The 12,324-nt window shown below is 39.2% G+C and overlaps 1 protein-coding gene across 4 annotated transcripts in view; it reads left to right on the top strand.

Annotated features, from left to right (window-relative positions):
* cacna2d2a (calcium channel, voltage-dependent, alpha 2/delta subunit 2a) overlaps positions 1–12,324 on the top strand; it is a 132,490-nt gene that overhangs the window by 57,247 nt on the left and 62,919 nt on the right. For all 4 annotated transcript variants that reach the window (XM_056749912.1, XM_056749911.1, XM_056749910.1 and 1 more), the window contains exon 4: positions 6,066–6,125. In XM_056749912.1, coding sequence (XP_056605890.1) covers positions 6,066–6,125 — 60 coding nt within the window. The remainder of the gene's footprint in view (positions 1–6,065; positions 6,126–12,324) is intronic.

Genomic DNA, 12,324 nt, shown 5'->3' with positions numbered 1-12,324 from the left:
CTCCATGGTGACCGAGTCGAGCATCTCACATACCCAAATCTAGTGACTTACAGATAAACACACACACACAGATTTACACACGTGTTCAGCCTACAGATGTCGAGCGCTGCAAGGTCAATGTTAGAGAGAGAGAGAAAGAGAGAGGGAGAGGAGAAACACTGAGGGAGAGAGATAGAGAGAGGGGCAGAGAGAGAGAGAGAGAGAGAGAGTGAGAGAGAAAGAGAGAGAAAGAGAGAGAGAAAGAGAGAGAAAGAGAGTGGAGAAACACTGAAAGAGAGAGAGAGAGAGAGAGAGAGAGAGGGGGGTAGAGAGAGAAAGAGAGACAGAGAGACAGAGAGAGAGAGAGAGAGAGAGAAAGAGAGAGGGAGAGGAGAAACACTGAGAGAGAGAGAGAGAGAGAGAGAGAGAAAGAGAGAGAGAAAGAGAGAGAGAGAGAGAGAGAGATAGAGAGAAAGAGAGAGAGAGAGAGAGATTGAGAGAGAGAGAGAGAGAGAGAGAGAGAGGAAGAGAGCTGAAGTTGACTCCAAACACACACACAGACAGAAAATTAGAAGCTGAAAAGTTCAATTCTCTCTCCCTCTCTCTCTGTCTCTCTGTCTCTCTCTCTCTGTCCATCTGTTATTGTGGATGTGTTCTGAGTCAGTGGTTCTTGTGATTGGGTTTGAGTCCAGCTGAGCTCTGTGGAGAGAGAGAGAATGATGGACCGAGAGCTTCTTCTGGACAGTCTGACACAGACTAGAGATCAGACATCAGTCTCTCGCTCTATCAGCAGAGTTCACCTGCAAATGAAAGATGAAACTGATCCAGAAACAGTGGAGAGAAGAATCTTCTCACTGCGGATGTTGAGTCTTGAATCTCACATCATCAACATGTTGTTACTCACATGATGCTCTTTTACAACACACAAGACTCTTGTTTTCCATTTTCAAGTTTTCTCCCGGAAGCATCTCCTAAAATTCTTTGGGGAAAGTGTGAGGATATAAATGTTTATTGTTGAGGTGTAAAATGAATGAGGTCGACACACAGTAGCTCAGATAGTGTTGGTGTGTTGATCTGTTAATCCTTTTCTCTTAAACTCTTTGAGATCTCTTCTGAAACTTTGTCTGAGAGAACTGTGGTCTTTTTCTTGAAAGCAACACTTATGAAACATCACATAAGAGCTGTAGTCTCAGTGCTATCTAGAAGAACTCAGAAGTCTCACTTCAATCTCAGTCATGGCTTCTGTATGTCTTTCATGACCACACGTCTCATTCATCATGTGCAGTACATAAGATTCTCAGTGAAGTAAAGGGAACATGTTTCCATCTGTCTATTTATCCATCCATTCATTCGTCCATCTGTCTGTGTGTGTGTCTGTGTGTGTGTGTGCGTTCATCCAACATCCATCCTAACAACTGATTTTAGAGACTGCATTTTCAGTTCAAGTGTGTTCTGATATGCATATGATCTCCAATGTGAACATCAGACTGTGCTTTATTTCATGAAGTTTGTAGTATTAACACTCAGATAATCCTTTAAATGCAAGGAACATGTCCTGCGCCTAAGTGCACTTTTGCAGTATCCCATAATGCAGTGCGCTGACAGATGATGTTGAATCAGACCGCAGTTTACACTTATTGAATGATACAGCATACTGTTGAGAAAAGCAAATGATTACAGGGCTGGTTGGAATGCTTGATTCTGATTGGCCAGCCTTTGCAGGTTCGTTATGTAAGGGCGAATGTACAGATTAGCTCAATATTAGTTTTGAGAGGTATGTATGTACCTCTCAAAACTAATTTGTATGTCTGTCTTTTGTTGTTTTCACCTTTTTCTTGTTTTTACAGGTATATGCCTTTAGTTGTTTTTCTTGTATTCAATGTGTCTCATGTACAGCTGCTTTGTAACAAAGAAAATTGTAAAAAGCGCTTTATAAATAAAGTTGAGTTGAGTTGAGGTTGTTATCAGGGAATAACAAACCTGCTAATGTCGCGACTGGCCAATAAGAATCATCAACGAGCCATGTAATAATCCCAGATAATAACCCCTCAAAACTAATAACATACGATAACCCGGATGCAGATAATAATTTTGACAATTTTTTTACTAATTAAATATAAATGTGTCTAATAAGAACATTATATTTACAAATGATTAAACCAAATAGCCTATTTATGACATTTAAACATCATCTCTTTCCTTGAAACCAAAAGTAAACAACGTTTCCTTAAAACATCATTCAGTAAAAATTCACATTTCATGTCCAGTTTTTTCTCATGTGGCAAGTAAGCTGTCAAAAACATTCATATTTAAAGTAAACTCAAACACACAATACACTGTATTTCCTGTAGCTCAGTGGTAAGAACATTGTGTTAACAACACAATGTGGGTTTGATCCCAGGGGATTGCAAATACTTGTATAGGAAAATGTCGCTTTGGATAAAAACATCTGCCAAATGCATAAATGTAAGAATTTGACATGCAGTAAGTAAGGTATAATGTACAGGCAGCCGGTTGTTATCGCGGAATAAGCCCAGATAGTACATAGTGTATTGTGTGTTTGAGTTTACTGTAAATTTGTATGTTTTTGACAGCTTAGAATTGGATTTTGTATTCATATATATATATATATGTATATAAATATCTATATTCTGATGCAATGAATGAAATGGCTGAAAGAAAATGTAACTTAATGAAGAATCACTTTATTAGAAATACAGTTGCATTATACACAATAAAAATGTCACATAACATAACTGTGTGTGTGAGTGTGTGTGTGTGCGAGTGCGTATGTGAGTGTGTGTGTGTGTGCATGGGGGTGTGTTCAAGTGCGTGTGTGTGTGCGTGCATGTGTGTGGGGGTGCGTCTGTGTGTGTGTGAGTGTGCGCATCAATCACACATTCACAGTTAAATGTCAGCTAATATAATCCTGACATTATAATCCAGTGCCCTCAGGTTAACTCTTTTTTTCCATGCACACGTGTGTGTATTTTTTGACGGTGTTTGTTTCATAACGGATATTATTTTCAGCGTTTAATATTTTCGTTCTCTTATAAGGGTCTGGTATGCTGTTCTCAGTCAGATCTTGTGGTGTAAATGTTCATTTAAGTTGTTTTGAAGAATTCGATTGAGAGATTTCATTGGTCATTGGTTATCAGCTCTCAGAAATGACGCACCGCATCTTTAAGAAGAAACACTTTGAATCTTTCGCATTAAGCGGAGGTCACATTTAATCACTCGTGAGTCTGTACAGGCATCAGATTTGAAGTGTATGAAAAGAGCAGAGTGTCATATAAATGTGCCTAATGTTCTGATGTAAGTCTGGTCAATAAGACGTCGTGTTTAATAGCGTTTGAATTGACACCCTGGAGTGAAGTGTCATTCACCGTGCGCATTAGTCCTAATGCTGTAGCCATTAAACCCAACTGGCCTTGAATTAGGTTCACCTCTCCGGCGCTCGCTCGCTTATTTCCCAGCATCAGATACATTACTGCTGACGCTCTTTAAGACGCAGCTCAATAAAGCTCACAAAGGTTTTAAACGCCGCTCATGAAACTCATGTAATTGATATTTCTGAAGTGCGGGCTGGAGGTCTGCCCGCGTCTCCTGTGGAAGTGAGTGGGTGTTTGGAGACGGGCGGGCGGGCGGCAGGTGTTCGTGGGTGAGTCTGGACGCAGATCAGGTGAATCTCGCCGGGAGAGTCAGGACAACGTGGGATTGAGAGTGAATCACCTTTGTGGGACACCTGACGGCGTCTGATAAAACAACTGACGTTCTGTACAAATTAATCCTCACCGCATGCTTTCGGATCTCTTCCACCCTTCAGCATCTTCACATCATACGTGTTGTCGCACACATGACGTGTGATGATCGACGGACCCGCTGTGATACTGAAAGATGTGTGCAGGGGCCGGAACAGTCTCCGTTGATGCCCTGGGCAAGATTCTAGATGCCCACCATACAAAATAAATGAATATAAAAATATTTGAAAATATTTTTTTAAAAGCGAAATATATATTTATTTTAATATAATATGAATTGTGATGAATGTAAATAGGAAGTAAATTAATAACAACTAAAACATATTTGTAATAGTTTTTATACAATGAATGTTTTGGTTTTAAACTCAGTGTTAAATTTGCACAATTAATGTGTTAAGATGATGAATTATTATCACGTCATGATGCAAAACGTTTGGAGGCCATAATAAAAAATATACATATAAATTTTGGCAGCACCCCATCTCCTCTACAGTTTGATTACACTGTAAATGATATTATTAAAAAGTGTGTTTTAATTTGAAATTGCTCTAAATAAAGTTTTAGTGTAATCACTTTTCCAGTCTTTTGAAAGTGAGTTTAGTTTGAGTGAGGTCTCGGCTGGTGTGTAGGTGTGTTCCACTTCAAAACAAAGAAAGAATAAAATACTATTTAGGCCAAAGTAGGGGTTAACTCAATTTATTTCAACACTAGATTTTACCGTCAGGTACTGTGGGTCTATTTAACAGTCCAGTAGCATCTAAACAAAGAAACAGAAAAATGTAGAAATGAAACACTACTTCTTCACTGTATGAATGAAATCAAACACTGATTTACAGTAAAGATAGAAAACTTCTTTAGTCGAAGATCAGTTCATGACTTGTATTTTGTTTTCATTGACAACAAAAACCGCTGCAGGTTTTAAGTCTATTCAGGAGTGATAATGTAACGCAGCAGCTTGTTATCTGAGAATATACAGCGGGATCGGCCATGACACGAAGAGGAGATACAGTGATATAGATCAAACTATTTACTTCCATTATCATGTGTTCTTGACATAACCTTGAATTTCACAGTCGACTGTATAAGACACAATTGAGAACTAGCGTCTCTGTGCGCTCTTCAAGTGAGAAATCCATAGAGAGTTTAAATGGGGAAGCGTTTTAAAAGCGTAAAAATAATAATCTTTTGTGACGACAAACAAAGTGTCTTAAAACATCATAAGATCTCTGATCTGTGATGCTGTTGAACACTTTATGAGCACACGGGTCACTCAAAGACAACTTCACTCCAAATATACAAGAGTTTCTTTCCCACGATCATCTTTAACATTAACACGAGTGCATATTAGAGCAATCACTGATGCTGATGTTATTCATGACACACGCTCGGTTTACATCGCGCTGTGATGAACTCTGAATCCTCAGCGGTGTGTGAGATTAAGATGAAACTGGCGGATCATAACACATGAAGATTTTGCTCTAAAAGCGCTCTCTTTCATGAGCGTTTAGTCTTACCTTCAGCCACTATAGAGAAGCATGAAACGGTAAACTATAAAAATTATGCTTTTGCATGCACGCACAAAACGTGCGTGTACAATGTACAATTTTCTGTAAACTGGAAAATCAGAAATATACAGTATTTTTTTTCTGTAAAATTATAGGATACAAGGATCTATATTAAATAGTTTTCCCCATTTTTCTTGTAAATGTGTGGTCTTCTGTATTTTTGTCGTTTTGACCGTATTTATAAAATGAACTGTAAAAAAACAATCTTGTTAAAAAAATGACAAAAACGCAGCTGGTGCGCCAGAAATAATGGATTAAATAACGGGGTTTCCCTGTAAAATTACACTTGTACATTTGTGTTTTTTAACCGTATTTAAAAAAAATACAGAAAAACACAGTAAAATTACAGTTTTTTTACAGTGTATATTGTATGTAAAGTCTGTGAGTCAGTGTATGAACAGATGAATGTTCGGGTGTTTGATTTGATGTGAATGTCAGTGTTAGTAAAGAGAGAGAGGGGAGTGGGCTCACACAAAACTTATTATAATAAACGGATGACACACTGACAGCTGCCCACGTCTGCTCACAACAACACACAAACACACTCCATTTAAAACAAAAGTATTTCATCAAGTAAACTTTTTCACTTTTGAGTGAGTTGGGTCTCGTGGAGTTGATATCTGCGTGGAGCATTTTACAAGAAAAGACTTCAGACAGTTGCTCTGTGTGTAGGAGTTTGTTTTCTTCTTTCATATGAGGTCGTTCTTGCCCCATTACCCATAATTCCAATGTTTACCCTTCAATGTTGTCTCTGTTTCAGAGGTTGGCCAGAGAGGCTGAAGACATCCAGAGAGAACACGCATGGCAAGATGCAATCAAAGTAAGTCTTAAGAACTTCTGAAGTGAGATTATAATCAGACTATAAGAATAACATAAAACAGACTTTCACTCCGCCGCCTTTAAAACACATATCATTACTGTCTCAGACATAAAGAGCTTTTTGAAGTGGCCTTTTCAAAACTTTGTCATGTGTATGGTTGTGTTTGACACATATGTACACCTCTTACACACAGAATGAAACTGTTCAAGCAATCATTCCAGTTTAATCTTATATTTTGTGAAATACTTAAGGCTGATATTAAAGGAAGGATTTCTCTGTTTTGTGCACATCTATAAATGTGTAAATAAGGACAGTTCCACTTTCTATCGTATTTTAAATGTTTTTGATAATGAATGTGGTGGTCACTCTCATCACATAGCGACTTAAAGAACAATAACATTTCTCTCTCTCTCAGCATGAGAACATGACTGACAGCTGAACATCACACACTCAATTAATTCTCAGTTTGATTGACAGGTCCGAGCGGCTTCATCAGGTGTTAAACGGACCACTGTTTGATATACAAAAACATTTTACAAAAAAGTTTCCAAAAGATGTTCAGACTGACGTGTAACTTTTTATGATACAAGAAAATTCTATTTGATCCACACACTGTAGGGTTTACCAGGACCACACACACACACACTCACATACTCACACACAGTGCTGTGGAGTGTGGTCTGTCTCCAGGGAGACGGTGATTTCTGTCATGCTACACTTGCCACAAATGGATTTTTAACCCTGTTGCTCCCGCGGGATATTTGAGAAAAGACTCTAAAACTAATAATTATGAGACCTCCTAACTGAGCGAGCCCATCTCTATTCATGCCTGCTTAGCCACTAAAGTCAGTGGGGGGGGCTGTCATCCTGAATGCAGAAACCCAGCAGGGCCACCATACTGTATATCTCATATACACACCCACAGACCTTATACAGAATATATGACACCATACACACACAAACACCAGTACAAACACACACACCTTTATTTTTAAGAGTTTTTATCTTCTGATGGTCTTGGGTCTTCATACGATGTGGGTTTTTAAATCTTCAAAAGTGCGTGTGTGTGTTTGTGCACATGTGTTTGCAAACGAGTGTGTGTTTGTGTGCGCACATGCGTGTATTTGTGCATATGTGTGTGCATGCGTATGTATTTGTGGGTGCGTGTTTGTGCATATAGGTGTGCTCGTGTGTGTTTGTGTGTGTGCGCGAACGTGCGTGTTTTTTTGCATATGTGTGTGCATGTGTGTGTATTTGTGGGTGCGTGTTTAAGCATATAGGTGTGCTCGTGTGTGTTTGTGTGTGTGCGCGAACGTGCGTGTTTTTTTGCATATGTGTGTGTTTGTACATATGTGTGTGCTCATGTGTGTTTGTGTGTGTGCATGCTGTGTGTGTGTGTGTGTGTGTGTGTGTTGCGTTGTTTTGTGTTAATGTTAGAGGTCAGTTTACATTCTGCTCACATCCTCTTCCTTTTTTAATTCTTTATTTCTCCTCATTGCTGTTTGTTATTTCTGTATTCATAAGAGTTTAATATAAAACTCTCTCTCTCTCTCTCTCTCTCTGTCACTCATGTGTCTGTCTTCCTCCCCTCTCACCTTCCTCTTTCACTATCTCTCTCTCTCCTTCTCGCACCTCGTCTTATCTGTCCTCGCTTCTAATCAGGCGTGAAAGCAGTTTGAAAATATCATATTGTTGCAAATACTGCAATTGAATCCTAATGGCATACGGACATTAATAATGTATTGCCAGTTGATTTCATTTGCCTTTATAATTAGAGCAGGTAATGAAGAACTGTAGGGGCCAAACCAATTCATAAACTTCACAGAGAGAGAGAGAGAGAGAGAGAGAGCAGGCGCTTCAAAGGGATGCTGGGATACGCTTTCATTGGTTGTTTTAAGATTTGTGACAGTTTCTGTTCTGAGTGTAATGAGTGTAATGAGATTAGATCTGCACGCTCTTCAGCACATTAACACTGCACAACCGTATGAGAGAGAGAGAGAGAGAGAGTTAATATTTAAATAAAATGAAGAATTCAGGCTTTGTTGTCAGCAGAAGTCTGCTTTCTTCAATCGAGTTTTAAACCCTTAACATTACATAGATGTTTCACACACCAACCTTAAATCACCTTTAAAAACACGATGACTGATTCTGACCTTCACAAATAGATATGAATCTCAACATCAGCGTCTTTACAGACGGATATTGTGGAGGTGAAAGTGAACAGTCCCGTGCACACACCTGCAGTCCAGCGACCCGTCTCAACACCATCATCACGTGTCTTTATATATGCATGACCAGCTGCTCGTGCTCAAGCGTTTAGAAAGCGCTCCTTCCGTACCTGCCTCAGTCCATCTGTGCTTTCTGCTAACTGAGGTGACATCATCGGCCCAGATTCCCAGAATACCCCGGCTGCTGTTGCCGTAGCGACCGGGGAGGCAGCTCGTACTTCATCGAGCGATTCACCGTCGCTTCACCCCGCGCGCTTCTCCTGATGGCCAGACGTCGCCGATGCCAAACACATTTAATTATCATGACAGGTGTGATAGATAAGAGACCGCCCTGGGTGTGTGTGTGTGTCTGTTCTTCACATGAACACATTTAAAGTGTCAGTGTTAATGGCTCTCGTTCACTGATCTTTATGCATTTGAAAGTTATTTCTGAAGTCAAAGCTCATTTTGAAAAGCTCATCATCGTGTTATCTGTGTGTTTTTTTCTTTTCGTTTAGCCGATTCTGTGTTTGTGTTTTTCACACGTGTGGTTTGAATGTAATGTTCAACCAGAGCGTCGAGTTCTCTGAACTCTGTTGTGTGTAATAGCAACAGTCTTTTCAATCCATCTGAAGGCAATAGTGTGTGAAATAGTGCTTAAATTCTTTTATTGCGTCTTATTTCTCAAGGTCGTGTAAGCCAGCCGCTCTGTCACGATTGCTTTGAGAGTCATTTCTTGGCTGATTAATGTGATTGTGGGGCTTTAAAGTGGTGCAGCCAGCGCAGCGACTACTAAAACACAGAAATCCCTCGACTCTACACTCTTATCGTTTACTGTAATGCCGTATTTAACACGCAAGAAGAGAATAAAGCAGGTATGTGTCCGATTGAGATGTGTAAATCTTTTATTTCTAGAGATAACAACACACAGTATCAGTCAGGCATCATTGGTTTAACAGCGGTGTTCAAGCCTTTCATGCACGATACTCGTGTTTCTCAGGATTTATTAAAGATTCTCTTTTATTCTGGTTTGAAAGATATTTACCTTTTCGTTGACCACAAAGAGAATGTTCATTATTGTGTTATGTCCATTAGGGGGCGCACACACAGGATGAAACCAAGTCCCAACCTTGCGGACAGATCTCAACACCCATTGACTCTCAAAGTAGGAAAAAATACAATAGTAGTCAATGTTGCCCCAGAACTGTTTCTGTCCTACATTCTTCAAAATATCTTCTTTTGTGTTCAACAAAAAAAAAAATTTTACCTACTATGGGAGTCAATGGGGGTCAAAATCTGTTTAGTAATAAGCATTCTTCCAAATATCTTCATCTTCCAAATAGACATTTATACAGATTTAGAACAACTCGAAGGCGAGTAAATGACGAAAGAAATTTTCATTTTTAGATGAAGTATCCCTTAAAAATAGCTTCTCAGAAACCTACGGGTGACGTCACGGACACTACCTCTCATGGATTCACTCATATGTTGTCAAGGTGATTTAAACTCAAACACATTCATATGTCATAATATAGGTCACAATAATTATCAAAATAATGTTAATACGTTTCATGTTAAGTATATTTTATTTTATACATGACTGTATTTATGATCACTGAATGTGTTACAGTGATATCTGACAGTGCTGACCTCACAAATATCATCTGAACATGCACTTGTCACTCGTGTCCGTCTCCTTGCAAGAGCTCAGAGAAACCTCACAGGTTTATGAGAGAAAGAGAGGGAGAGAGAGAGAGAGAGAGAGAGAGAGAAAGAGAGGGATAGGGAGAGAGACAGAGAGAGAGAGAGAGAGAGAGAGAGAGAGAGAGAGAGACAGAGACAGAGAGAGAGAGAGAGAGAGAGAGAGAGAGACATAGAGAGAGTTAGAGAGAGAGAGAGAGAGAGAGAGAGAAAGAAAGAGAGGGATAGGGAGAGAGACATAGAGAGAGAGAGAGAGAGAGAGAGAGAGAGAGATACAGCGAGAGACATAGAGAGAGAGAGAGGGTTAGGGAGAGAGACATAGAGAGAGAGAGAGAGAGAGAGAGAGAGAGATGTGTGTCAGCTGTATGTTTGAAGTGCATTAGTGCTAATAGCTGTGCCATTACAGGACTGAGGAGAGAGGCACTCTTCAGAGAGAGAGACAGTCATCTTCCAGGCCATTTGCTATAATCATCATTCTGTAATCAATCAAACCTTTCATCATAAAACAAGGAGGCCCGGGGGGGTCGAACAATTCTTTTGACATTGTGTTTGTCAAACTCCACGTCTGTACACCTTTAATCCTCCTGACTTTTAGGTTCATGCTGTAGGATCTAAACATACTCTGATGGAGAATCAATACTGGATCAATACATGTCTTTATAAATGATACACTTCCGCTCTTAAATGTTGTAAAGTTGCTGTTACCGTGGAAACTGTGAACATTTCTTCTGTAAAGCACTACGAATCACAAAGAAAAGTTCAGGTTGTGTAGAAATGTGTTTTTTTATTAAAACACATCACTGTACTTTCAGAATGCTGCATAGTTTAAGGTATTCATTTACTTTATTTTTTATTTTTAAAACCTTTTTTGCTTCAAAGTAAAGACTGAAATATTGTGATTTCAATGTCTTCATTCAACTTGTAAACAAAGTTTTAACCAGGATAATTATTTGTTACTGAAATGTAACAAGAAATAAATAACTTACAAAAGATAATGTCATAAGTATTAAAGGAACAGACGCACATCTATACTGTACACTGAGGAATGAGGTGAACGTCAATGAGGTCTGAAAGAGAGGCTGTTTTATAGATCCCTGCTTTTAGCTTGATTAAAGGTCTTAAAGACGGCCCTCTGAGGTCACTAATGTATTCACTGACTAATGGACCTCACACACTTACTGGAGACACAGAGAGAGAGAGAGGGAGAGAGAGAGAGAGAGGGAGAGAGAGGGAGAGAGATGGAGAGAGAGACTGATAGAGAGAGAGAGAGAGAGAGAGAGACAGAGAGAGAGAGAGAGAGAGAGAGAGGGAGAGAGAGGGAGAGAGAGACTGAGACTGATAGAGAGAGAGAGAGAGAGAGAGAGAGAGAGAGAGAGAGAGAGAGAGAGAGAGAGAGAGAGAATTATGTCAAAAATGTTTTTGTTGTGACAGAGATGATGATCACTGCACTTTTACTCCGAGCCATTAGAGGTCAGTGTGACCTGGAGACAAAACAACACTACATTGTTAATTTAGTAAAAACATCATAAATCTTGAGGCGTTAAAGTCCCTGTCAAACTAAAAATGAAAATTCCGATTTTTTAATGAAATATTGCAGCGTTTATTGTAAATAGTTTATCATCCTGTAACGACTATCCATCTTAAGTGGCGAATGTTAGACAGCTTGGGCGGAGCCTCCTAACTCCTCCCCTTTAACTGTCAGTCTGCTCCCAGTTCTATTTCAAAATGCAGGCTGTTTTTACACATCCAATCAAATCGCAGTGAAAGACGAAAGCCACGCCCACTACTTTTCTCATTCGAAATTCCAATTCACTCGGAAATACATCACAATCTGGAGGTAAAAACGAAGGCAACTTCCGGATCAGCCAGAAAAGAGAATTCTGTCATCGTTCAGCTGCTCATCCTCATGTCGTGTCAAACCTGAATGAATATCTTTCTTCAGAACACAAAAGAAGATATTTTGAAAAATGTTGATAATCGAACAACAATGAACTCCATTGACTTCCACTGTATGAAAACAAAACCACTGAGACATTTCTCAGAATATCTTATTTTGTGTTTTACATACACATCACATACAGGATCACAACCAAACACTAGAACCGCTGTGGGATCAAATTGACCTGTGGATGTTTTTCCAATGTACATAAAAGATTTTCAATAAAAGTCAACCAGTCATTGACTTTTCCTAAAATTGTGTTATTTTCAATCCCCTGTTGTTAAAAATTGTTTAAATTTCTCTTAGATTAAAAAGCTGGCCATTTATTACTATAAGGGCCTTCGGGTCAAAT

Source organism: Triplophysa dalaica, chromosome 6 (genome assembly GCF_015846415.1).
Source record: "Triplophysa dalaica isolate WHDGS20190420 chromosome 6, ASM1584641v1, whole genome shotgun sequence".
Classification (NCBI taxonomy): Eukaryota; Metazoa; Chordata; class Actinopteri; order Cypriniformes; family Nemacheilidae; genus Triplophysa; species Triplophysa dalaica.
This window is presented reverse-complemented; position numbering and strand designations above follow the sequence as displayed.